This window comes from Pavona decussata, unplaced genomic scaffold (genome assembly GCF_977016875.1).
Source record: "Pavona decussata unplaced genomic scaffold, jaPavDecu1.1 SCAFFOLD_47, whole genome shotgun sequence".
NCBI classification, from domain to species: Eukaryota; Metazoa; Cnidaria; class Anthozoa; order Scleractinia; family Agariciidae; genus Pavona; species Pavona decussata.
This window is the reverse complement of record NW_028145469.1, coordinates 1,852,704-1,878,954: the sequence shown is the minus strand read 5'-3', so window position 1 is coordinate 1,878,954 and position 26,251 is coordinate 1,852,704. Positions and strand designations below refer to the sequence as shown.

At 38.0% G+C, this 26,251-nt stretch overlaps 2 protein-coding genes across 2 annotated transcripts in view; both read left to right on the top strand.

Annotated features, from left to right (window-relative positions):
- The first annotated feature begins 5,991 nt into the window (after positions 1-5,991).
- Positions 5,992-26,251, top strand: part of LOC146482226 (BTB/POZ domain-containing protein 6-like) — a 28,210-nt gene continuing 7,950 nt past the window's right edge. Inside the window, exon 1 of the mRNA XM_085107522.1 lies at positions 5,992-7,836. Within this exon, the coding sequence (XP_084963648.1) occupies positions 6,000-7,394 (1,395 nt within the window). The 5' untranslated portion in view covers positions 5,992-5,999 and the 3' untranslated portion in view covers positions 7,395-7,836. The remainder of the gene's footprint in view (positions 7,837-26,251) is intronic.
- Positions 20,203-26,204, top strand: LOC146482228 (uncharacterized). Its single transcript, XM_085107491.1, has 9 exons — positions 20,203-20,822; positions 21,112-21,286; positions 21,754-21,911; positions 22,229-22,402; positions 22,799-23,171; positions 23,629-23,890; positions 24,233-24,429; positions 24,591-24,684; positions 25,322-26,204. Exons 1-9 carry the CDS (start codon positions 20,793-20,795, stop codon positions 25,656-25,658), a joined length of 1,800 nt encoding a protein of 599 aa, XP_084963617.1. The 5' UTR covers positions 20,203-20,792; the 3' UTR covers positions 25,659-26,204.

The following is a 26,251-nucleotide window of genomic DNA, read 5'->3' as shown; positions in this document are numbered from 1 at the left end:
TGCGTACGTATCTGTTTGTAAGCAAGAGTGTGATATGATCGTTAAATGTCGGAGTGACATGTGTGCGAGTTTTCCTGTTTTGAAGCAATATTCAGTATACCAGATGAATTTACCCCTTGGTCTTTACTGCAGAGGAGAGGAAACAGAAGACGTCTCTATAAAGTATTTTCTACATTTATAACAAATCAGTTTGAGATGGGAATCATTGCAACTTAACAAATCAATTGTTGAATCAAAGCAGTACAGGTGTTACAAAAATGCCCTGCCAAACAATGGTCATAATGAATTACAGGGGGAAAATTGCAAACAGAACAAATCCATAATAACTTTGACGTGCAAATAAAAAGCCAAAGAATCCTTCGTGCTTGTGCATATTTGTTTTGCCAAAGTTAATATTTTACCTTTCGGTATCCTTTTTTCTTGGCCAGTATACTTAAGCTGTTTGTCTTACAGTGAGCGGTGCTTGGCGCAGTTTGAACTGCTTGGGTTCACTTGAGTTGGTAGTCTCTCTTGAGGTGTTGTCTTACTTGCGATGATTGGCTTCCTTGAGATACTTGGTTTACTTTGGTTGTTTGGGTTGCTTGCAATTGAGTTGCGTGGGTTAGTTTAGTTGCTTGCAAAGGAGTTAGTTTTCCAGTGTTACAAATTTCTGGGCTGTCATTTTGCAGAGGAAAACTTGAGATTTTCTAAACCACTTAATCCGAAATTCTGAGACGATAAGAGGCCTTCCGAACAGATATCCACCAAAATAAACCCAAAAGTAATCTTTTCTTTCTTTTACTTTTTTACTTCGTTTACAAAATAGGTAAGTCCTTATTGTTTTAACTTGTAATTTATTTTGCTGAAATAGTCAGTTGGCTAGAGAAGGCCACAGAAGCTGCAGATTCTGTAACAAAGCTGCATTGGATGGTATTCAACGATGGTCGCTTAAATATTCTTTTATTCATTTACAATGTAACGTTGCATGTGTCCGGCGAATTCAAGGAGGAAAATTTTTAGAATGGGTGACTTTCGCGTAAAAAAGGGACTATCTAGACATACTGTGCTTCGCTCCCTCGTTAGTTTTACCGTAGCCTGAGAGCAAGCTCTCTTGGGGGTGGGGGGCGGGAGGGGACCACGCTAGTTTACCTCAGTGAACGCTTGGCTCTTTCATGTGAACTCTTCGTCTTTATCAACCTAGCAGTTGCAATCACAATATCCTTATGCCAAGCATGATATTTCAATTTTGCATTTGTAACGAGAAATCGCTGTTATCGATTGAGTTAATATACATACTGAAGAGAGTAGAATCTTTATTATTAATGTTGCAAGCATTATTATTTACTAGCTAAACTTGTTCTGGTGTAATTATTTCATGACATTTCATGGTAAAGACAACGAAGAACTCATATTTGTAGTCATTCCGAATACAGTTGCTAAAGTGACAGTTCTGAGATGCAAATCGCAAATAACTCATATTTGTGTCAACACTTTTGTACTCAAATTTTCAGAGATACCTTCTGCTTAAAAAGCCTTTCAAATAGTCGTCATTACCTTTTTCGTAAAAAAGTCTATTACCGGTTTTACGTCGATATGATAAAAGCAAATAATACAATTCATATAGAGCGGTTTCCAATTGAGTGTCGTAAAACCAAAACCAAAGTAATTACTCTGGTCAATCAGCAACAGATGTAAACATCACAACGAGCCAATCAGAATTTGAAGCAAATACATGTAATTGGCGCCAAGCGCGGGAAAACGCGTGCAGCCAAAACACGTTTTGGTTTTGGTTTGGATTCCCATTCGTTGAGTACGTGGTGCGAGTTTTGTTAACCAATCACAGTGCGATGCAAAACCAAAGCCAGCGCAAAATTACTTACGACGCTCAATTGAAAACCGCTCTAAAAACAAAAGTTATTTATATTCTGGAATACTACAGTTATTTATGAATTGTATTTTAACCAATCATTCATTTGAAGTGATGTCGGGGTTTTGGAAACAGGCGATACGCCATGCTTTCAAGCGCCCGATGTGAGTGGACGGATGGTGCGTGACAAATTGTATCCTCAAAAACCTCTTCTATTTCTATGGCTATTCAGATGAAATGAATTATTTATTTCGGGGCAAAACAAATAAATATGTTATGCCTTCGTCCAATAATTATCGGTTTGTATTCCTTCAAGTTGAGTTGCTGAATTATTGTTGATATAGGAACATTTTTTTAGGATCGTAATCTGTGCAAGATGGTCAATTTTAATTGAAAACGTTACAAATTTTATGGCAAATAGATGATATTTTATACCAAGGAGAATCAGTTCAAACTTTATTTTGGCATGCGCAGTGCACTTGGAAAAAAACGTTCTCATCGAATTAAGACGTGGCTTTAAATCAACTCGAGGTATCTTTAAAGCCATCTTAGCACGGATAAGTTTGACTTTTAAAAATACCAAAAATGTGGCTGTGAGGTATTTTTTCTCTTTAGTGACATCTGGAAACGGTTAAGGTTTGACCTGAATCTAGAAGTGCAAAACTTTTGGAAAAGCTTGTTAGAACAGTTGGGCCCACGATCCGATGAATGCTGTTACGTTGCAAACGTTTTGCGCATACATGAGGTGGAAGAAACAACGCAATGCAGAGTGATCCAGTTGCCTTCTTTTGTATGTCAAACAACTGATGACTATAGTAATAGCTATCAGGAACCCATTACCAGGAGCGCATAACTCCTATAAACTCGTGTAAAGGCGTTTTCACAGACTTATTTATTTTTTAATTGAAGTTCCCATAAATTCAGTCTCCCAGGGGAGCCTTACTAACCAGTCTCATGCTTTGCATAATTCTCATGTGAACTGGAATTTTATTTAATTTAAATTTCGCAGGAAATAGTATTCCGATGCGTATTTAAAAATTGATCAATCTGTGAAAACGCCGTAACAAAGGCTTAATTGAGAAATGGACGCTCCGAGTGATGGACTCCTGTAGCTATTTATTATTTAAACAAGTCCCTGCTTTTTGAATTTAGGTATTCTCCAAAATACTTCGTGTTTCCGTAACTATTCACGCTGCTTATCATAAGTCGCTGTAATACGATTCTGTAAACCTTTGAATTAAAAAATAAAATAAAGTGTGGAAAAATTCGATCGAGTTTCATTTTTTGTTTTTTTAAGTGTACTTTTCAATCCTATGCGTTATCGTTATTACTACGATCTATCTCTGTTAATATAATATTAGGTGGACAATTTTAAGACGCACTCGCTTGTTCTCACTTGACTAACTTTTGTTTATCCCGAGAAACCAGCTGCCTTAAGTTTTTGATCCTTTTGCTTTTCACCATAAAGGACATTAAACATAGAGGGGTGGCGTTCTACCAGTTAGCGCATTAGGTTTTTGATCGGACTTCCGAAGCGAAGATCAAACCTGGTTAAAAGGGACATAAGGGTAGGGGTACTGAATACATTAATATACCAAGAGACCACGCCTCAAGGTTCAACTTCTTATCCTTCCTCAGTGATGTCACATACATTGTACCCCTTTGTTATATGTCAAAGATAAGCCAACAACAGAAAAACGTCCTCTTCGCTTTTGTTATGTTCACACCAATCTTTGGATTTACTACCAGGAATTTTAGTCAAGTCTTGCCACCTGTTAATGTCGCAGCCTTTCGTGTTGATTCGAGATTGAATAGGGCATACCTTTGGGTGTGGAGGCGCGGTGGTGTAGCGGTTAGCGCGTCGGACTTTCGATCGGACGGTTGCAGGATCTGAGGGTCGTTGGTTCGAGGCCAGGTTGGTCCTTCATTGCTGTGTTGGTTCCTTAGACAAGAAACTTTGCTCCACATTGTCTCTCTTCACCCAGGTGTATAAATGGGTAACGGCGAAATACTGCTGGGGGTAACCCTGCGATGGACTAGCATCCCATCCAGGGGGGAGTAGCAATACTCCCAGTTGCTTCATGCTACATAAACCGGGCTAAGCTCCGGCCGTGTGGGCCACTTAGGCTCTTGTGCGATTTTACCTACCTACCTACCCGGGCGTAGCCTCCTTGTAAAACCTACATCAGTGTAAACTTCCCCTCCCTTCCCTTGTTCAAAGGAACATAGGTTCAAAGCTGGCCCTTGAGTTACAAGCGCGTCAATGAACCCATCTAAACGTTGTTATCAGTCTTTAATGATATTTAACCCTTTTTTGAGCTATACTACACTTACTTAGAGTGATCAATAAAAGTTTTTAATATAGCGTCTATCCGTTTTCTGTTCTAAAAGCTTGACAATAAATTCGAAGCAACAGTAAAAACTACGTAATTATCAAAACAACGCTTAATATATAAGTTAAGTTCCAAGTTAAATTGCAAGCTGAAAGCTTCCTTAAAATCAGCTTGGATTTAAAAATGTAAATGTTAGAACTCAATCTGTTGTCTATTGGAAGTTCATTCCATGATCTCGGAGCAGTGTGTTTTAATTGTAACGCTGTGAAAGGTCGTTCATTGAATTAACCCCTGGCCCCGGTTTTTCAATGGGCGAATAACTCCATCCAGCAAATAGGTCGCAGACCGGCGGATAGGATGTATTTTTTTGGAGTACGTTTTATGCGCTGGAAAGCGGATTTATCCACTGGAGAGAGTTATCTGCTCTTTGAACAACCGGGGCCTGGTCTCTACACAAGATACTTGACTTCACACTGTCTCTATTCACTCACGTGGATAAAAAGAAGTAAGAGCAACCGTTAATGAGAAACCAACCAAGTGGACTACCATCCCATTTGGAGGGGGAGGGCGGCGTTGGCGGCCTGTCCTTGTGTTACATCTTCTTACCTTAATTCCTGTGCTTGTATGACATCTTCTTACCTTAATTCTGTGCTTGTGTGACATCTTCTTATCTTAATTCCTGTGCTTGTGTGACATCTTCTCACCTTAATTCCTGTGCTTGTGTGACATCTTCTTACCTTAATTCCTGTGCTTGTGTGACATCTTCTTACCTTAATTCCTGTGCTTGTGTGACATCTTCTTACCTTAATTCCTGTGCTTGTGTGACATCTTCTTACCTTAATTCCTGTGCTTGTGTGACATCTTCTTATCTTAATTCCTGTGCTTGTGTGACATCTTCTTACCTTAATTCCTGTCCTTGTGTGACATCTTCTTGCCTTAATTCATGTTAATAGCCCTTTTCACGGTTAACTCTGCTTATTTGAATTACAATGAAATATAGAATGTATGTGAGACAATTTCGGGTTGCCTCGCATCGACGTTGGATAACATTGTAATGCAAATGAGAAAAATCAACCGTGAAAAGGACAATTGCATCACAAAATTTGCATGAGGCAGCCACTCGACCTTTAAAGAGCAAGTGAGTCAAAATACAAAACACAAATCATAACAAAATGTTATTGTTTTTGCTTTGTGGAATTAGCCTTTTTGCTGATATAAGATTCGAAGATTATCAGTGACTTTAAATCGAGGCTTTGTCACTACGGTAACTATTCACAAACGCGGCATATCTGAAAAGCCGGAGTTTTGTTATTTATTCATTTCTATTTCTATATATAGCAGTATTTAGTGTAGATTGGATCTCCCATGTATTGTAATTCCTTTCATCCTGAGTGGAAATACCGTGTGGAATAAGTTATATTATCTTATCTTACAGTTGCAAAATTATAAGTGGAAAGTTCCGTTATAATTATAATAGAAACTCTCACGACCTCGAGACTGTGCCTGTTATACAGCAAGAAAAAGGACTGTGATAACATCCCAAAGGTAAATTAAGAAATCTAATATCCATTGTAAATGTTGAAATATTCGCAAGGAGTGACAAATAATATGCACACTACATACTGAGAGAACGTTAGACACCGGCATGAACAGTCTGTAATATTTCTTGTTTTAAAGCGACATGAGAAAAATTCCGTATATTCCAAAGTCGTTCACGGCGACCAACAGCTGCCCAAAGAGCACGAGGACTCCAGTAAGAGTCTCTCGTGGCCAGCAACCGCTGTCCAAGTGGCCTGGGTACGAGTTTGATACGTGGCTCAATGACTCCCCTCATCCCGAAAGCGAAAGCTTTGTCAAACAAGCAAACAAACAGCGACGGAATTACACTAACAGCACATTCGTTTCAGTCAGTCATGTCGGTCGATGCACGCAAGAAAGATTTTTGGCAATCAGCATCCAGGAGTACCATCAAAGATAGATGTAAATCCATTTTCAACCAAGAATTCTTGAGCGATGTGAAATTCGTTGTTCCACAGTCGCAGGGAGGAAGTAAGATCAAGATTCCGGCTCACAAGCTTGTGTTGGTGATCAGCAGTCCAGTGTTTTATGCCATGTTTTACGGCGAATTGGCGGAGACAAAAGATTCTGTCGAGATCTCTGATTGTGAGTACGAGAGTCTGCTGGAGTTGTTTCGTTTCATTTACAGCGATGAGGCGAACTTGACACCGGACAATGTGATGCAGTTGATGTATTTGGCCAAGAAATACATGTTGCCTTCTCTGGCCGACAAATGCTCCGCTTATCTGCAAGAGAACTTGGACGCGTCAAACGTGTTTATCGTTTTGCCGGACGCACAGAAATACGAAGAGAAAGATCTTTTGGATCGCCGCTGGAAGGTGATCGAGAAAAAAACAGAGGAAGCTGTGAAATCGGATGGTTTCGTGACAATCGAGAGGTCAATACTGGAAGAAATGGTTGAGAAAGATTCGTTGAATATCAAGGAAGTGGAGTTGTTCAAAGCAGTCGATCGCTGGGCTGGAAAGGAATGTGAAAAGCAAGGCCTTGTAGCAGAAGGAACTGTGAAAAGAAGGATCCTTGGAGAACGGATCGTGAAGGGAATTCGTTTTCCTGTGGCGTTTGTAGGTGTTGTTCTTGATTGTGACATACTCACCAAGAAAGAGTGCTTTGATATGATGAAATATTTTAGCGCTTTGTTGACTATTCCAGTTGAGTTTTCTGGGCAAAGAAGAACCGGTCAACTAAATGTAATTTCTAGGTTTTGCTCACTCAGCAACGGATGGGGTTACTCTCCCGGCATTTGTAATTCTATACGTCTTTGTGTTGGCAAAGACGTATATCTGCATTCAGTGCGTCTTTTTGGTAGCGAGAACGGGGAATATTCAGTGCGCTTATCGGTGATTAATCCCAGTGGTGTTAGTATCATAAATGTTAATGAAAATTTCTTATCTAAGCTTATACAAAGTGAAATGGGAAATTATTACGGGTTTGAGATTGATATTAAACCTCCTGCTGCATTACAAGGGAAAAAGGAGTATCGTTTTATTGCTAACATAACCGGTCCTCCTTCCTGGTATGGGCTGAGCGGCAAACCCACTGTACAGCATTCTGGGGTCAAATTTACCTTTAGGAGTGATGGGGGGTTTACTGATCTCAATGGAGGGCAATTTCCTGAATTTATCTTAACAATGGCCTGAGTAGCAGCAACCTAATGCAAGCTCAGTCCTTATTTACGTTAGGATTAATTTACCTTGATGTCAAATTTTCCAGGGATTTTCAAAAACGTTTGAGCAGTCACTATTTCATTGCCCGTACTAATGTCACTAAGACTCTCAAAATAGTCAGGCTTGGCAAAAAAAACTGGGACAATTCGGTTGCTATGTTGCAGGATGTAGGTGGACTTTTGTTTTATTTCAGGACTGTTTAAAATTTGTCGCTCAACTAATCGTAAGCATGGTCTTAAATGAGTCATTATAGGTCATTTATTGTTAAGAGACTGTTTTAATTACAGTTAGAGTATGTTTACTCCATATATCGTTTTTAAGAGTCCCAGTAAAAAATCCTTACTGGATGTTTGTTTAGAGAGTTTTCAGAATCGAAACATAGACGATAATAGAGGTATCACCTTTGTAATTACAGGTGCCACTAGGGTCAGGCGCTGTAAGTTTCACTCGACTCGCAGGTTATAGAGAAGTCCACCAGACACAAAGCTAGTTAGGAAAAATGACATTTGTTAACAAAAGGGAGGCTCTTTATGGTTCCCTGTTAGTTTAGAGTCATTTTAAAACTTTCTGCTATCCGTTGTGGGATAAACTTCACTATATAATCAGCAAGGAAAGTGCATTTTAATGCTCAACTTTTTCATTCGTGAATAATTTTCTCGTCCAATTTGTCCGAGATTGTAGGTAGCAAGGAATTTTTCGACCATTTTGTCAGATCTCATTATTCTGTAGAGAAAATTACTTGTTAATAATATCAGGCTCAACTTAATTCAAACAGTAATCTTAAGTATAGAAATGTATAGAATTATTAATTGATGGAAATTTGTAGAAAGCTATTTCTTGTATCTTGTTAATTAGGCTAATTAGAGATGTCATTAGAGTGGTACAGTTTTGATTAAGCGTGAAGTGTAAATTAATTCATGGAGCTTTGGTTTTTCCACTTCAGTAAATCGCTTACTATTGACCTGAGCGATGACATGTACTTTTTATTTTGCCTTGTACACGCTATGTAATATAAAACAGTGACGAGGGTCTTTAGATCTTTTAAGAATAAGTTAAATACCATTTTTTTACCATAATTTTGACAGGTGCTTTAGTTTAACCAATTCTCGTCGAATTGTACATTATACATTGTATTCATTTTAACTCGGTATTAAAATTTACATCTAAATATGTGCGTACGTATCTGTTTGTAAGCAAGAGTTTGAATTGATCGTTAAATATCGGAGTGACATGTGTGCGAGTTTTCCTGTTTTGAAGCAATATTCAGTATACCAGGTGAATTTACCCGTTCGTCTTTACTGCACAGGAGAGGAAACAGAAGACGTCTCTACGAAGTATTTTCTAAATTTATAACAAATCAGTTTGAGATGGGAATCATTGCAACTTAACAAAGCAATTGTTGAATCAAAGCAGTGCAGGTGTTACAAAAATGCCCTGCCAAACAATGGTCATAATGAATTACAGGGGGAAATTGCAAAGAGAATAAATCCATAATAACTTTGACATGTAAATAAAAAGCCAAAGAATCCTTCGTGCTTGTGCATATTTATTTCCAAAGTTAATATTTTACCTTTCGGTATCTTGTATAGACGCTTCTTAACACATACACTTGCTTGCGTGCAATTCTTGGCCAGTATGCTTGAGGTGTTTGTCTTACAGTGAGCGGTGCTTGGCGCAGTTTGAACAGCTTGGGTTACTTGAGTTGGTAGTCTCTCTTGAGGTGTTGTCTTACTTGCGATGATTGGCTTCCTTGAGCTGCTTGGTTTACTTTGGTTGTTTGGGTTGCTTGCAATTGAGTTGCATGGGTTACTTTAGTTGCTTGTAAAGGAGTTAGTTTTCCAGTGTTACAAATTTCTGGGCTGTCATTTTGCAGAGGAAAACTTGAGATTTTCTAAACCACTTAATCCGAAATTCTGAGACGATAAGAGGCCTTCCGAACAGATATCCACCAAAATAAACCCAAAAGTAATCTTTTCTTTCTTTTACTTTTTTACTTCGTTTACAAAATAGGTAAGTCCTTATTGTTTTAACTTGTAATTTATTTTGCTGAAATAGTCAGTTGGCTAGAGAAGGCTACAAAAGCTGCAGATTCTGTAACAAAGCTGCATTGGATGGTATTCAACGATGGTCGCTTTAATATTCTTTTATTCATTTAAAATGTAAGGTTGCATGTGTCCGGCGAATTCAAGGTGGAAAATTTTTAGAATGAGTGACCTTTGCGTAAAAAAGGGGCTATCTAGACATACTGTGCTTCGCTCCCTCGTTAGTTTTACCTTAGCCTGAGAGCAAGCTCTCTTGGGGGTGGGGAGCGTAGTTACTAAAACAAGGAATGACCTAAAATGACCTAAAATGACCTAAAATGATCTAAAATGACCTAAAATGATCTAAAATAAATCTGAAATATTCTTAAATGATCTAAATGAAGTGAAACCAAGATAAAATTACAGAATTACAGAACTGAGTGCTTACCAAAGTAAAGGCTGATACCAGGAAGCTGCTGTGAACTGCCGGAAAGACAGAAGAAGACTCGAAAAGTGCCGATGGTTGCAGGTAAGCCAATTCGATGACAAAGTTGCGTAAACAAACCGCACTAGAGCGAATCTTTTTTTTTTGGTCGGTCTGGAAGACCCAAAAATATCGGCACTGACCAATTTTTTTCGGGTTCGTTTTCCGGTCGCACATTAAAAGCCACACGACAAGGCTAAATACTTGTGTAAACACTGATAAAACGCTTTTGTAAACAATGTAAAGGCATATCTGTGCATCAATAGGCCTAATATCACGGTTTTCGGTATTTTTTCCCGCGAACTATTTTTAGTAGCAGTTCACGGCTGGTTCGCTATGCAGACAAATGTATGAAAAATTCAAAACACGACTGGACGCTTTCTGGCACAGCTACGTCCCTCCATTTTTTTTCTTAATCCTCTTTCTAGTGCCAAAAGTTTCCAATTCATGAATTTTTCAGAAGCGATGTTTTATCAAAATTATTTGACATCGGATTTCCATACAAACAATGTTTTTTCAAGCCTGTTTGCCTACTCGTCAAAATGGCGTCGAAAACCGTGATAAGGCCTATTTCCTTAACTAAACACGCAGTTAACAAAACAAGGGTAGCGCATGAATGAAATATATCTCTGTGCCAGTTCCATATAAAATAGCTGCATCAATCAAAACCGCGTTGCTGGGCGAAACATAGAACTTCGCTTCGTACCAATCAAAACCGCGTTGTTGGAGAAAAACTAGGCACTTCGTACCAATCAAAACCACGTTGCTGGGGAAAAACTAGACACGTTGCATCAATCAAAGCCGCGGTTGTGATACAGTAATTATCGGGAATTTCCCTGAAGAAGTCTCCGGTAGAGACGAAACGCGTCGGAAGTAAACTAAGTCTTCTGTTGTGCTGCTCACTAGTCTTTGTTATAAAATTAAAGAAATAAAATCATTTTAGATCGTTTTAGGTCATTTTAGATCATTTTAGATTCATTTTAGATCATTTTAGGTCATTTTAGGTCATTTTAGATCATTTTAGGTCATTCCTTGTTTTAGTAACTACGGGGTGGGGAGCGGGAGGGCGCCAGGCTAATTTACCTCAGTGAACGCTTGGCTCTTTCATGTAAACTCTTCGTCTTTTTAGAACCGAGCAGTTGCAATCACAATATCCTTATGCCAAGCATGATATTTCAATTTTGCATTTGTAACGAAAAATCGCTGTTGTCGATTGAGTTAATATACTATACTGAAGAGAGTAGAGTGTTTATTATTAATGCTGCAAGTATTATCATTTACTAGCGAAACTTGTTCTGGTGTAATTATTTCATGACATTTCATGGTGAAGACTACGAAGAACTCATATTTGTAGTCATTCCGAATACAGTTGCTAAAGTGACAGTTCTGAGATGCAAATCGCAAATAACTCATATTTGTGTCAACACTTTTGTACTCAAATTTTCAGAGATACCTTCTGTTTAAAAAGCCTTTCAAATAGTCGTCATTACATTTTTCGTAAAAAAAAATCTATTACCGGTTTTACGTCGTGTACAAATGTTAAAAGCAAATAATACGACTCATATAGAGCGGTTTCCAATTGAGCGTCGTAAAACCAAAACCAAAGTAATTACTCTGGTGAATCAGCAACAGATGTAGACAACACAACCAGCCAATCAGAATTTGAAGCAAATACATGTAACTGGCGCCAAGTGCGGGAAAACGCGTGCAGCCAAAACACGTTTTGGTTTTGGTTTGGATTCCAATTCGTTGAGTAAGTGGTGCGAGTTTTGTTAACCAATCACATTGCGATGCAAAACCAAAGCCAGCGCAAAATTACTTACGACACCCAATTGAAAACCGCTCTAAAACCAAAAGTTATTTATATTTTGGAATACTACAGTTATTTATTAATTGCATTATAACCAATCATTTATTTGAAGTTGTTTTGGGGTTGTGGAAACAGGCGATACGCCATGCTTTCAAGCGCCCGATGTGAGTGGACGGATGGTGCGTGACAAATTGTATCCTCAAAAACCTCTTCTTTTTCTATGGCTATTCAGATGAAATGGATTATTTATTTGGGGGCAAAACAAATAAATATGTTATGCCTTCGTCCAATAATTATCGGTTTGTATTCCTTCAAGTTGAGTTGCTGAATTATTGTTGATATAGGAACATTTTTTTAGGATTGTAATCTGTGCAAGATGGTCAATTTTAATTGAAAACGTTACAAATTTTATGGCAAATAGATGATATTTTATACCAAGGAGAATCAGTTCAAACTTTCTTTTGGCATGCACAGTGCACTTGAAAAAAAGTTCTCTCTGAATTAAGACGTGGCTTTAAATCAACTCCAGGTATCTTTAAAGCCATCTCAACACGGATAAGTGTGACATTTAAAAATACCAAAAATGTGGCCCTGGGGTATTTTTAATCTTTAGTCACATCTGCAAACGGTTAAGGTTTGAGTCGAAGCTAGAAGTGCAAAACATTTGGAAAAGCTTGTTAGAACAGTTGGGCCTACGATCAGATGAATGTTCTTACGTTGCAAACGTTTTGCGCATGAGGTGGAAGAAACAACGCAATGTATTGTGATCCAGTTTCCTTCTTTTGTATTTCAAACGACCGATGACTATAGTAATACCTATCAGTAACCGATTACCAGGAGCGCACAACTCCTATAGACTCGTCTAAAGGCGTTTTCACAGACTTATTTATCTTAAATTATAGTTCCCATAACTTCAGTCTCCCACGGGAGCCTTACTAACCAGTCTCATGCTTCGTATAATTCTCATGTGAAGTGGAATTTTATTTAATTTTAATTTCGCAGGAAATGGTATTCCGATGCGTATTTAAAAATTGACCAATCTGGGAAAACGCCGTAACAAAGGCTTAATATAAGAAATGGAACCTCCTAGTAATGGACTCCTGTAGCTATTTATTTTTTAAAACAGTCCCTGCTCTTTGTCTTCCAAAATGCTTCGTGTTTCCGTAACTATTCACGCTGCTAATCATGAGTCGCAATAGTACGATTCTGTAAACCTTTGAATTAAAAAAAAAATAAAGTGTGGAAAAATTCAATCGAATTTCATTTTTTGATTTTAGTGCACTTTTCAAATCTCTGCATTATCGTTATTGCTACGATTTTTCTCTATGAATACTAGGCCGGCAATTTTTTCGCGCACTCACGTGTTCTCACTATTTGGTTTAGCGCGTCAAACCAGCTGCCTTAAGTTTTTGCTCCTTTTGTTTTTCGACCATAAAGGACATTAAACATGGAGGGGTGGCGGTCTACCAGTTAGCGTATTAGGTTTTTGATAGCACTTCCAATGCCAAGATCAAACCCGGTTAGGAGGAGGTGGGGGGGGGGGGGGGGGGATGGACGTACTGAATACATTTTCATCATGGGAGACCACGCCTCGAGGTTCAACCTCTTCTTCTTTTCCCATACCAAGTTTTACCGCCGTGGCGAAGCTTTCACTTACATTGCACAACTCTCTTATATGTTAAAGATAAGCCGACAACAGAAAAACATTCCGTTCATTATGGCTGGGAATTTCTGCTCGGGCTTGCCTATCCTTTCGGTGTTCAGTCAAGTCTTGCGACCTCTTAATGTCGCTACATTTCGCATACTTCGAGAGTGAATGAGGGGGAAACGGGTGGAACCCTCCCATAAAGAGACTCCCTAATCTCGTACCCTGATCTCAGTCGGTTCGGGAATGTCGAAAGATCTGGGTACGAGATTAGAGACTCCTCCCACCCCTCCCTCGATCAAAGGGACATTGGTTCAAAGTTGGCCCTTGAGTTTGAGTTTACAAGCGCGGGTCCATGAACAACTTTAATAAATGTTGTTTTTAGTCCTTTATGATATTTAAATTTTTTGAGCTACTCTACTACTACTAAGAAAAGTAGTATATCTTCAGCAAAATTATCCCCGTTAGTGGATCCCCTTGGATCCCCTTGGATCCCCTTGGATCCCCTTAATCAATATTCCTAAGCGTCGAGTCCATGACGTCATCTATTGTTATAACCTAGGGAAAAAATGCGTTCCTCCATACTAATGAAGTGTCGAGGTTTACTAATGAGCGTCACTCTTGCACAAAGGAAACAATAGACATGCCCAGGCTTGCCCGCTCTATTCCCACCCTGATTGGATCTTAGGATTTGTATTGTCTGTTTTGAATAAAAAGCGGGTAGATTTCGAAAGCGTCATTCCTTCATTCAACTTAAACTCGCTGGGAAAACTTTTTCCGATTTTTAAAACGTTAGTACCGTTGAAAATGGCTTACTTTGACCTAAACGCTATCAAAAATGCAATGATTTCTTCTTCATGGAACTCCCTCATAAAAGCATGGTACGATGTAGAAAGCGTGTCTCAAGAAATTTCTACCCTGATTCTATCTCCCCAACGTAATCTGGAAGCTGTTACTGAAGGTTTAAAGCGATGGAAGGAACACGCTGGACTTTTAAGTTGGAATGTAACGGTTCATTCATTATTACTGCACGACGATGCACGCAGTAGCCGCGTGTTGAGCACAGCTGTGTGTTGCTGGAAGGCGGTCCAACTGCTGGTCGTTCAATTCGAGAAATTGTTATTTAATCAGAAAGAGAAAGGCGTGGAAGATACAGTGTGGTTGCAAATTCAAGGTTTGGTGAAGAAATTTGGAGTCCTTCTGCTTAAAAGATTCACAAGAGAGCAATGTGGCCTAGATGATTTCTCACTTGAGAGGAAAGGAGCTGGTGATAATGACCCTGGCGAGAAATGTTTTACAAGACCTGGTATCCCCTATCTAAGCAAGAAAACAAGAAGAACCACAAAAAGTCGCCATTGCTCCAAAATGCGAACCCCTTTCAAAGACGCTCTCAGCGAATTCTTTGCCGAACGACGAAACCCTCCGAAACTAACCATCGAGATTCCCAAGACAAGTTCACGACCAAAACTGCAAAGACAAAATGGGGTTATAGAGCAGTGATGAGGATGCGTTTTACTTGATTTGTGATACTCATGCTGACAGTTTTCTTGAAAAACAATTTGATTTTATATCAGTGTTAAGCTCATTTTCTGAGTCCTAATAAACCGTTGATGCGTAAACCTATCTTTGTGTCTTTTTTTCTCCTATCAATCTCGAGAAAATAAAAAATATATCAGTATATATATTAAAGTCACGCACCGTTAGTCAGTTAATTATGCTAGTTCGCAAGCCTAAAGTTGCATATAAATAAGTTCAGTTCTGCTGAAAAACCCCAAGGGAGTATCTTGACGCATTAGTTTATAATCAATTTTATATAACTTAACAAGGATCAATTAAAACACGCGACTTATAATTGTTAGCAATAGAACCAGACAAGAGATACCGTTTAAAAAACTTTATTAAAAAACAATAAAGGGTTAAATACTCAGCGATTTGAAAGGAAAAGGAATGAAAATGAATCATTTGACTGACTATTACAAATCCGTTTTTTCCGTTTTATTTCGAGGAATAATAAATATTCCTTCCGTGTCTACACAATTTTCCTATGGCCTCTAAGCCAAGAGTTCGACTTTCTTTGTTTCTTGCGGTTTGCCTTGTTCTTTGAAGTCGGTCTTTTAGTTTTTGCTTTAAAAGAGGCCTCATTTCTCCGCTGTCTTGACAGTTCGTACACCGTTTCTTGTGTCTGTGCTGGATTGTGAAAGTGATTTTTTCCGGAATTATCCGCTTCACTTTCGTAAACGACGACTTTAACTTTAGGTTGCAGTTTCGCCTCTTGTAAATACTGTCTTCGCTGTATGTGCCCTAACTGATGAACATCCGCGAGATGGTTAGCTAATCTGACAAGGTATTTAGCCCCGCACGATGGAATCGGACAGTTTCTGCAAACTCTCTTGTAAACCATGTTGACAGTTTGGTGACTGAACACAAATGACATCTTTTTCGCAAATAGTCAGGTTATATAGAGTGTCAGAAGGGCCAAACACAGACCAGAAAGGCCATAACCAGGCCAAACACAGTCCTGAAAGGCCATAACCAGGCCTGAAAGGCCAAAACAACGCCAAAAGGGACTAAAGGAGACAAACGGGCCATTTGTAGTTATATGTTTTTATTATTATTATTATTATTATTAGTAGTAGTAGTATTATTATTTTTCTCAGACACACGCGTGGGTGTCGCGCGTCGCTAGTCACGCAACAGCTCTCAACTTTGGAATCATCATCTTTATTTAAAAGTGTCATCACAAATAACAGTGTTTAATTAAAAAGTTTTGATCTTGCTTTAGTAATTTGTATTTCAAATTTCAGATTTTTTTAAATTTTTGGACAAGTTTACCGATTATTGTTATTATTTTCAAGTCATCAATCAACACACTTAAAGTTTGCTTGTTTACAGTTTTATTGAAATGCAACAATACAAAGATCCAGGAAATAAAAAAAAAATCCATAACAGTCATAGTAGGTTTAGTCTTGATCTTGTGGAATGGGCTACTTTTCGTACAATCGATTGAGTAAGAATTTCCGCTTATCGATAGCAAGTTCCGTCGATTCCAACCAATCAAATCCTTCTGTGTCTTTAAGCTCTTTTTGAGTTTCCATCACTTTTTTGAAGGTGGGATCTTTTTTCATTGCACGCATCCATTGTAGATTCTCTAAGAGCACTTTTCTCAGCTCTTTTCTGTAAACAGGAACGAGAGCGTTTACGGCTTTACTACGAGCCACATCTTCTGAATCGCCGTTTTCTTGGTATTGATTGATCAAAGCGTTAAGCTGGGTCTTGTGGCGGTTCTCGGCTTCATCAAGAATGCGTGACCACGGCTCTAAGTTTTCTGTTTCTTCTTCTTGGGAAGACTCCGTTCCTTGACTAGAAACTTCGCTTTCTTGGGAGAAATCGCTTTCTTGGGAGAAATCGCTTTCTTCATTGTCTTCATCATTTCCAGCACCTTGTTGCAAGTATAAGGTATAGTTTGTGCTCGTCATCTTTGGTTTGAACCGCACGCCTTCTGACAGGAAACTAAACTTCAGAAAGTAACGCGTCTCTTTTAAAGAAAATTGATGAAGGCGGGGTTACTAAGCGTTCTCCTTCATAAATAAAAGAAGACCAGAAAGGCCATAACCAGGCCAAACACAGGCCTGAAAGGTCATAACCAGGCCTGAAAGGCCAAAACCACGCCAAAAGGGACAAAAAGAGACAAACGGGCCATTTCTAGTCATGTGTCTTTATTTTCTCAGACACACGCGTGGATGTCGCGCGTCGCTAAGTTTTAATTGTCTTATAAGCTCTCTGTGATAATTCCCTTGTTCCGTTCATGGTTTTGAAACAGGTCGCTAATAGTTTCCGATATTCTATTTCAATATCACCATTCTACACTTTTTCGAGGGTGTTTGGGGTTCCAACAGTAAACTTGCTAGCCATGTTGTTAAGGAACTGACGGTCTGAGAATCGAAGTCGATGAAGATTTCGCATAAAATAGATTGCGTGTAGCCGGTTCGGGTATTGTTATCGACACTGACTCTGGGACTACCCAGTTGGATATGACTTATTGTTTCTCAAACAAAAGACACACGAGATAATTCACATGCAAATTTTAGAGCTGGAGTCAAACATATGTTAAACATAATTAGTGACTAATGCGGTGTAAAGATGAATAAAACTTTATTTCACTCAAAACCTTTAAAAATCTTTCAAAGGATCTCAAGACAGCTCTATGTCCACACAGACGGTAATGCAATATATTTAATTAGAACAAACAGGAAGATCTTGGTTCCTTATATTGTTAAGCATAGCAATACATTTTGATCTGCGTAAATCTCGTGCAAAAGCTCTAGAATAAGAAGATAACTGTTTATCTCTTTCTATCTCTTCATGTTCTTCGGGGCTGATGACATAACCTTCAAAAGGTACGTGTTTGCCTTCAATATGTCTTTCATATAAAACCTTCAACACTCGGAAACTTTCGGGATGATAGCCGTCATCACTTGCGTACTTGAAATACGCCTGACGCAGCAAATCGTCTTTATCTAAACAAAGTGAAGGATCTGGGTCGTCTCGAGAGTGTTCTTTCATTTTTTGGACATAAAACTTGTAAGATTCCCATACTTCGTCCATCCATTTTCTGTATCTAAGACCGTGAAATATTTTAGGACTTCCTAGACTGTTGAATCCGTTGTCACACATTAAAAATCCTTCGTCATATTTGCGTGCATGGCGCTGGCGCTGAATAAGTCCTTTCTGTTTAACCTCTTGGCGATGATTTTCAAACATCTCCTTTATCTCTCTATAAGGATGAAATCTCGTGAACCGTGGCTGAGGTGAATATGAGAGCCGCTCCTTGATAGCATGCGATATTGGCTGGTCTATCCACATGAAAAAGTTACACTCTTTTTTTGTGGCACGTCAGAAACATGCGATCCTGGCTCCACGGTTGTTTACTTTTTCTCAATGCTAGCTTGTTAGAACAATCACAGACCAACTGAGCTGCATACCTTTTCACATCAGAGTGTGTATGATGTGCGATACGCTCTATGTACTCTTTCCATTCTGAAGCAGGGGCAAACATAAAGCACATTTTCTCGGGACAGTAAACATAGCTAAATCCTTGCGCTTTTTCTACCAATTCTAACGTTGAGCGGGGATGAAACGGGCAGGACTGACCGGGTAAGGAACTCGCTTTGTCTTTTGTCGACAGAGGTGTAGCGCTCGATTCGACTTGCATGTTTGGAACCATCCTTGCGAAATATAGCAGCGATAAAATAATCTTTACTCTAGTTGAATGATAACGCTTTCAAATTTTGCGCTGTTTTTATTAACTCTAACAATAGAGTCTTGACTATCCAATCAGGGTGGGTATAGAGCGGGCAAGTGTGGGCATGTCTATTGTTCCCTTTGTATTAGAGTGACGCTCATTAGTAAACCTCGACACTTCATTAGTATGGAGGAACGCATATTTTCCCTAGGTTATAACAATAGATGACGTCATTGCCTCGACGCTTAGGAATATTAATTAAGGGGATCCAAGGGGATCCACTAACGGGGATAATTTTGCTGAAGATATACTACTAAGAAAGATAAGGAAATGTTTTTTCTTAATTATTGGCGGCAATCCTTTTCTATTTATAACGCTTGAAAATAATTTCGAAGCAGCTGCCAGCTTTAAAAGCTACTAATTATTACCATGCGACGTGCCTTACCGTGGCCACCCAACAAACTTTTATGGCTAACTTGTGAAAAAAAATAGTTTGTTGGGTGGCCACAGTAAGGCGTGTCGCACTGTAAAACAACGCTTGATGCATTAATTAAGTTCCAAAATTAGATTACAAGATGGAAGCTGCCTTAAAATCAGCTTGGATTTAAAAATGTTAATGTTACAACTCAGTCTATGGTCTATTGGAAGGTATTTTGAGGCGCAGACTGAATCATTGCATGAGCGCAGAGGTCTTCGGTGTTAACAATGTCAGTACTTGCTGTAAGGAACTCTATCCAGCAGATAAGTTGCTACCGGCGGATAAAATGCATTGGTTTCGAATTGGTTGGAGTACATTTCAACCGCTTGATAGCGATTTATCCACTGGAGAGAGTTATCCGTTCTTTGAACAAGCGGGGGCCTTGTCTCTAAACCAGAAACTTGACTTCACAGTCTCTCCTCACTCATGTGGATAAAATGAAGTAGGAACAACCGTTACTGATGTAATGAGAAACTATGCAAATCCTTAGGTAGCCCTGGCGCCAGTGGACTAGCAGCCCATCTGAAGGGGGAGGTAGAGGTAGTAATTTTTCCTGTTCCTTCATGCTACACACAACGCGTAATAAAGGATTTTCAAGTAATTAATTCCGCTAACGATAAATAACGACTTCTTCACAATTTTCCTCGTGATTACGCTTCACTCAGGCTGTTTCAGTTCTGTAAAGTTGATCTAACAAAGGATTCTACACTCTACACTCAAAACTTCATCGATCCGACGATAAAATCACAACTCGAAGGCATGTTCTTCTCACGTGGCCTCTTCCCGCCACTCACTCGTAATTATGCTAATCTATGCTCATAGTTCAATTTCTAACACACTCCCCACCTTGACTGTTACGAGTCAATCAATAATATAACTGCTCAAAATCGTTACAAAATGAACAAAAGGTGAGAGTTCATCGTTTCTTTCTCGTTCTCCTTAATTAATGTTCAGCAACATGTTCTTGTTCAGCGTTTCCTACAAACACTGTAAAAGCTGACCAGTTACCATAACCAAAAAAAAAAGGTTAAAGTTTGAATCTGAGGTAACCGTATTTTTTTTGGTCACTGTGAACTTTAAATTATGGGTTAAATTGGTCTGGGAGAGCTGTTCGAGGACGACCATTGCATCTCAAATCCCTTCGCACATGTCAATACAGAACACAAGCAAGCTGCCTACTTCAAAGAAAATTTCAGTTTAGTTGTAAGTATCAATGTTGTTACTCTGCAGCACGAGTACACAGCTCAAGTACTACTAGCAGTTCTTGGGCTAGCGCTATATATTTTCCATGAAAGTGATGCCGGTACAGTTACTGAGTGGGAAGGGATTTGTTAGGGATGTTTATGGTATAGGATTTTGGCGGGAAAACGGAGTGCCTTTTGCTTTGGCCTGGTTACTCAGCGCGAAGTGAGAGTAAACAAAACAGATCAGCCAGAAAAAGCTGAATACCGGAGGGTTTTGGTTAAAAGGCCTGTCATTTGTTCTATTTTTGTTATCTAAGCTTATTTTATAGTTAGATCAGAGTCAAGGCAAACACTAGATCACTTTTTATTCGTCTAACTTGTGTATTATATTTCTTCAAGGAACCAAGACGTATTACACTTGGTCATTCATCAGCTCGAAGACGCAGGGGCATCAGACAGAGGCACATATTGTTGTTAGACTGTCCGTTGTTAGACTCATTTCAACTTATGCTGAATAAACCATCCATTCTTGACGAGGTGAGACTAAAACCATGTTTGCCTGTTTTAATTAAGTCAGTGAAGAAGCGGAGTTTTTTTTAATTTAAGCTCATTTTCATTTGGTCTTATTTTTCAACCCAATTGTTCATTTACGTATCAGGAGGAGCTGAAGAGGATAAGTTGAGTGAGGAGATGTATAAAGTTAAAGGGGCAACTATAGAATTCAAGAGCATTTCGGTCCACCTCATTTGCATGTGTCGGTATGTCTTAAAGAACGATAGATAATATTCTTATGCAGTGAGAAGTAATGAAAAATATTTTGTGTCAGGTCAACAACAGCCATCAGCGCAATGATGGTAAAATTGAGGACTTCTGTGATGGGGAAGCGTTCAGTGAACATCCCTTGTTTTCAAGTGATCCAACGGCATTGCAGCTATTTTTATACTACGATGAAGTTGAGATAGCCAATCCCCTTGGCAGCAAGACAGGAAAGCATAAGCTAGGTATGTATTTAAATTTGAGGAAATATCAGTTTCCTTTGTTGTGATCATTTGCATTTGCATTTAGTCTTAATCATGCATGTATAGTCATTTAACCAATTACACTGTAGATAACTACCTGCACAAGAAGCCGCAAGCATTAAAATTTTGCATGGCATGTCAAAGAATTTGGAATGCAATGATCTAATAAGAAAACGACCACATCATACCACTTAAGTTATTTTGCCTTTCTTGGGTAACATATACCTGGAAGCAGAATATTTGACATAATTTGCGACCTAAGCTTGTTTTGCCCTCCTAGGGAAGCACAAACCTGCTGGAAGGGGGATTTAATTTTCTCGCATTTTTCTTCAACGTGTTCTGTCTTCCAGTTAACTTTAAGACAACAATTTCACTGCTTGTGGCTTCCAGGGCATGTTAACAATAATCACTAGTGTACATCTGAGTTTATAAACCTTGAATATTTGTAGGGGTTGTGTATTACACACTGGGGAATATATGTCCCAAATACAGATCTCAACTTGATGCTATTCAGCTATTGGCAGTTGCAACATACCCAGTCATTAAAAAATATGGAATTGATGCCATTTTGGAACCTTTCCTGGATGAGTTACAGTTTTTGGAACAAGTAAGTACTTTTGATTAATAATTATTATTGATAGGTTACATTTCTAATCCAGAGTCACTACATTATGCTGGTAATAAAATTAATCAATTACTGACATGCTTTAGATAATTGATAGGTTTCATGTGATAATTAATATACTATAATATTTTGTCGACATAACAGTTTTGCAAAGTGATAACTGTCCAGGTCACTTATGAAACTGGTGTTGAAATATAGCCAAACAATTTATTTCAGTAAATCAAACATATATAGTAAAATAAATATATTCACTTCCTTCAAGTTCTACAAGTTATACACCTCTTTAATGTATGTTTTAGGATGCAGGACACCAATTCATACTAAATGGTAAAAGACACTCTCTGAGGGGCACCATTGCATTCGTTTCTGGTGACAACCTTGGTTCCCAACTAATTGGTGGCTTCAAAGAGGGTGCAGCAGCACGACTGAAATGCAGGCATTGCATGGGTTCAGCAGCTGACATCCAGACGAAGGTGTTAGTTTAAAAGTTATTGCTACATTAATTTACATGATTGTACATGTATGCACATGTACATGTACAACTGAAATGTCATTTTTCATTTTCTATGTGATGCTTCACTATCTTTAAAGTTATGATGGGCACTTGGGCACTGTTAGTAACAACCACGATCATTTTGGTCTCGCTACTATCTTGTACCCAGAGTCCTTGGGCTTTTTTTAGCGGGTGGGCGCCAGGAGAAACTCTAGGGTACTGGAATTTTATTATGGCAGGATTTCTGCCGTAAAACAAGGCAAGCTGTTATTAAGTTATTATTATCATTAATTTAATTTAGAAGCATAAATGTTTACTCTTTTCCTATATGTTTCAGTTTCTTAAAATGGTAATATTGGTATCCCTTTTTACCCAGTTTAGAGAATCCCAGTTTGTGCTTAGAACCAAAGCAGGACACAACTGTCATTGTGATGAGGTTGACAGAGTTCCTGCAAATGGAATCATTTATGGGATCAATAGGAGATCAGATTTGTGTCATCGTTCTCGTTACTTTCATGTAATTGGAGGTCTTCCTGCTGATGCCATGCATGACATTTTGGAAGGAGTCCTCCAGTATGAGCGCAAGGAGATGTTGAAAGTTTTTGTAAATGAAGAGAAGTATTTTACCCTAGACAAGTTGAATGAGAGAATCAGAGATTTTGATTATGGTTACTACAATGACAAAAACAAACCATCTACGATTTCCTCGAAAACTCTCAACAGCGAAACTAACAGTCTCAAGCAAAAAGGTATTAAACTGTCTACCGCATGCCTCAGTACATAATATCTAGTACGCTGACATTTTTGACAACGGGTTGATCTTTGTGAGGGAAAAAGGAATTTACTCAAATAGATAAGAATTTTTTGTTCAATTAAGTAAACTGCAATGCAGAAACAGATGATTTGCGGTTAAGTTTTTAAAGAAAATTCTATTATTGGTTGTTATTAATAACAACTTAGTGATGATCTCTTTTCAAACATGAGATATTTATTAAGGTCCAGTGAGAGATGCATGTACAGGAAAATAATGCAAGTATTTGCTATTGAAAACCTTCAAATTTAATCAATTATTGGTTCCTTGCTTCCTTGAATTGTACATAAGAATAGTTAATTCTTGTTCTATAAAACACTTAAATTATATGATTGTATGAAATGAACATCTTTACAAGATAAGATGTAAATATTGGTATTATGTTATTTTTGCAGCAGCACAAATGTGGTGTCTGGGTAGATTTCTCCCTTTGATAATTGGGAATCTTGTACCATCAGAAGATGAAAGGTGGCAATTATTCAATATGCTTCTTGACATCAATGACATTGTGTTTTCACCTGTTGTAAATGAGGACAGCATTGGGGTTCTTGAAGGTTTAATTGAGGAGCATCATGCCACATTTATTGGCTTGTATCCCGGGAGATCAGTTATTCCAAAGATGCATTACATGATTCATTTCCCATCACAAATGCTCAGGTCAGACTTTTATAAGCTGCATTTTTACAAGTTATCCAAAATTGCTCAGGGAGTGGGGTACATGTGCATGTGTAATGTGCATGCACGTGCACGTGGCTTGTACTGCACGTGCAAGTGTATCATCTTACACACTTCCAACATGGAGATGTAACCTTAAAATAGTAACCATACAGACAGCATGACAGTTTCCTTCTCAAGTGGCAGGTGGCATACCTCCTACACATTTACTTTGACGTAACCAAGAAATAGACACGTACACATTATTAGCTATTTTATCTTGCATTTCTTCTGTGATTGGTTAATTTTATAACTTACACTTTTTTAAAACAACCCTTTTTAAAGGCTTGGACCAATGGTGAGATCTTGGTGCATGAGATATGAAGCTAAACACAGATATTTCAAGCAACTTGCTGGAATTCTGGGGAATTTTACCAACGAGGCCTTCTCACTTGCTGTGAGACACCAGCGGCTTCAATGCCTAAAACTGGGTTCAAAAGGAAACTTTGCGAGCGACTTTCTCCACAAACCTGTAGAAATAGGTGAGTTAATCATGACTGAATGAATTGGATGCCTAGGTTTTATGAAAAATGTTGAGTCATTAATATGTTATTCAGAACTTTGTCTACAAATGGATTTACCCTAATTAGAAGTCTAAAAGCCGTGCACTGAAACATCCACATTGATCTTTGTTATTTATCAGTTACAGGGAAAACAGTCATAGCTGGGGATGCTGAATATTTCAATGAACTTCAAGCTATGGAACCAACTGCAGACGGCACAGATGTATTGTATGAGTAAGTTGATAAGAAATCATTTTGTTCATTTTGTGACAGATCTTTTGCTTGGTGTGCAAGGAATAATCAAGATTGCAAGTAGTCACTTGAATGGGATTAGTAAAGTTAATATATAGTTAATACTAGTATTCACTATTGGTAGTTAAAACTGCATTATTATTATTATTATTATTATTAATATTATTATTATTATTATTATTATTATTATTATTATTATTATTATTATTATCATTGTTATTATTAAGTCTTTGACGTTAAACTATCCTGCATTGAAGTCTCGCAAGACTCTCGGAGACCAGTCATTCTTCGTGGCCGTCCCCAAATTATGGAACGAGCTTCCTAGTGAGATCAGGGACCTAAATTCAATAATTATTAGTAAATTCAAGACGGCAATCAAGACTTATCTTTTTAGACAAGCCTTTTTTATAGTATTTATATATTTAAATTTGCTCAATTGAAAATTTACATTGATAATTGCGAATAGAAATTAATAAAATTATTATTATTATTATTATTATCATTATTATTATTATTATTATTATTACAACAGTCAATTTTTTTAGGAATTTGTTAAATAGAGATAAGTTATTGAATAAATGTTTATAACACAAATTTATTTTTTTTATTGTTACCACAGGGCTACCAATGTTATCATTTTGGGGACCAAGTACAAAGAGAATGCTGTAGTATTCCTTGCATTTGACGACGACTTGCCAGAATTTGGAACCATTTCCAAAATTGTTGTATTTGGTGATCAATTTATATATTTCCGGATTACCAAATACAAGACAATTGAGTATAATAGGCATTATCATGCATTTGAAGTTTGTAGAGAGCTTGAGCCTGACAAGATGCTTATAAGGCAGGAGATGTTGGCAACTTACATGCCAATTCATGCTGTAAAGCCATATGGACAAAATCGTAGGAATGGGGCTTTGTTTGTGGCCCCAAGGTTTATGATACCAGATGATTAGAATATTTTTTAACAATTACACAGACAATCGTGACGGGTTAGAATAGTCTAGGCTTGTTGTGATTTAGGTTCAGCAGCAATTAAGTGATATATATGGGCATGTGGTAACATGCACTTGTAGTATTTGTGGCTTTTTTGTCCTGCTTGTTATTCATTGCATCAGTAAAAGCATGTCACTACGACATAACAACACTGACTCTAAAAATAAAGAACCAATTGCTGTTTTTTTATGTCTTTGTTTAGTCTCTGAGATGCATACAACAAACGATTTTACAAAGCATTCATTTCCTTAAAACAACTAATTACAATTGGTTGTTATAGGCTATAGAAACTATTTCCTTTGTTTGTTTTGACCAATAAAAAAGGTTGTTTTGACCATTTCTCGTTCAACCAATTTTTTATGGTTGAAGTAACTTTTAGTAATTGGTTAATCTAACCACTTCCGAATGGGTTATCGTATTTAACCAATTAATTTAGGGTTAAAATAACCTAATTGGATCAGTTATAACCTTTTAAAATGGTTACCTTAACTGGTCTGTTTTTACAGTGAAAGTTATAGGAAAATCAGTGTTCTCGTTCTGACGTTCAGGCTCT

Coding starts and splice junctions, on each gene's coding strand:
- LOC146482228 (XM_085107491.1), top strand. CDS start 20,793: ATGCTGAATAAACCATCCATTCTTGACGAG. Junction 22,403..22,798: donor CAGCTGACATCCAGACGAAG/GTGTTAGTTTAA, acceptor CTTTTTACCCAG/TTTAGAGAATCCCAGTTTGT. Junction 24,430..24,590: donor CCACAAACCTGTAGAAATAG/GTGAGTTAATCA, acceptor GTTATTTATCAG/TTACAGGGAAAACAGTCATA.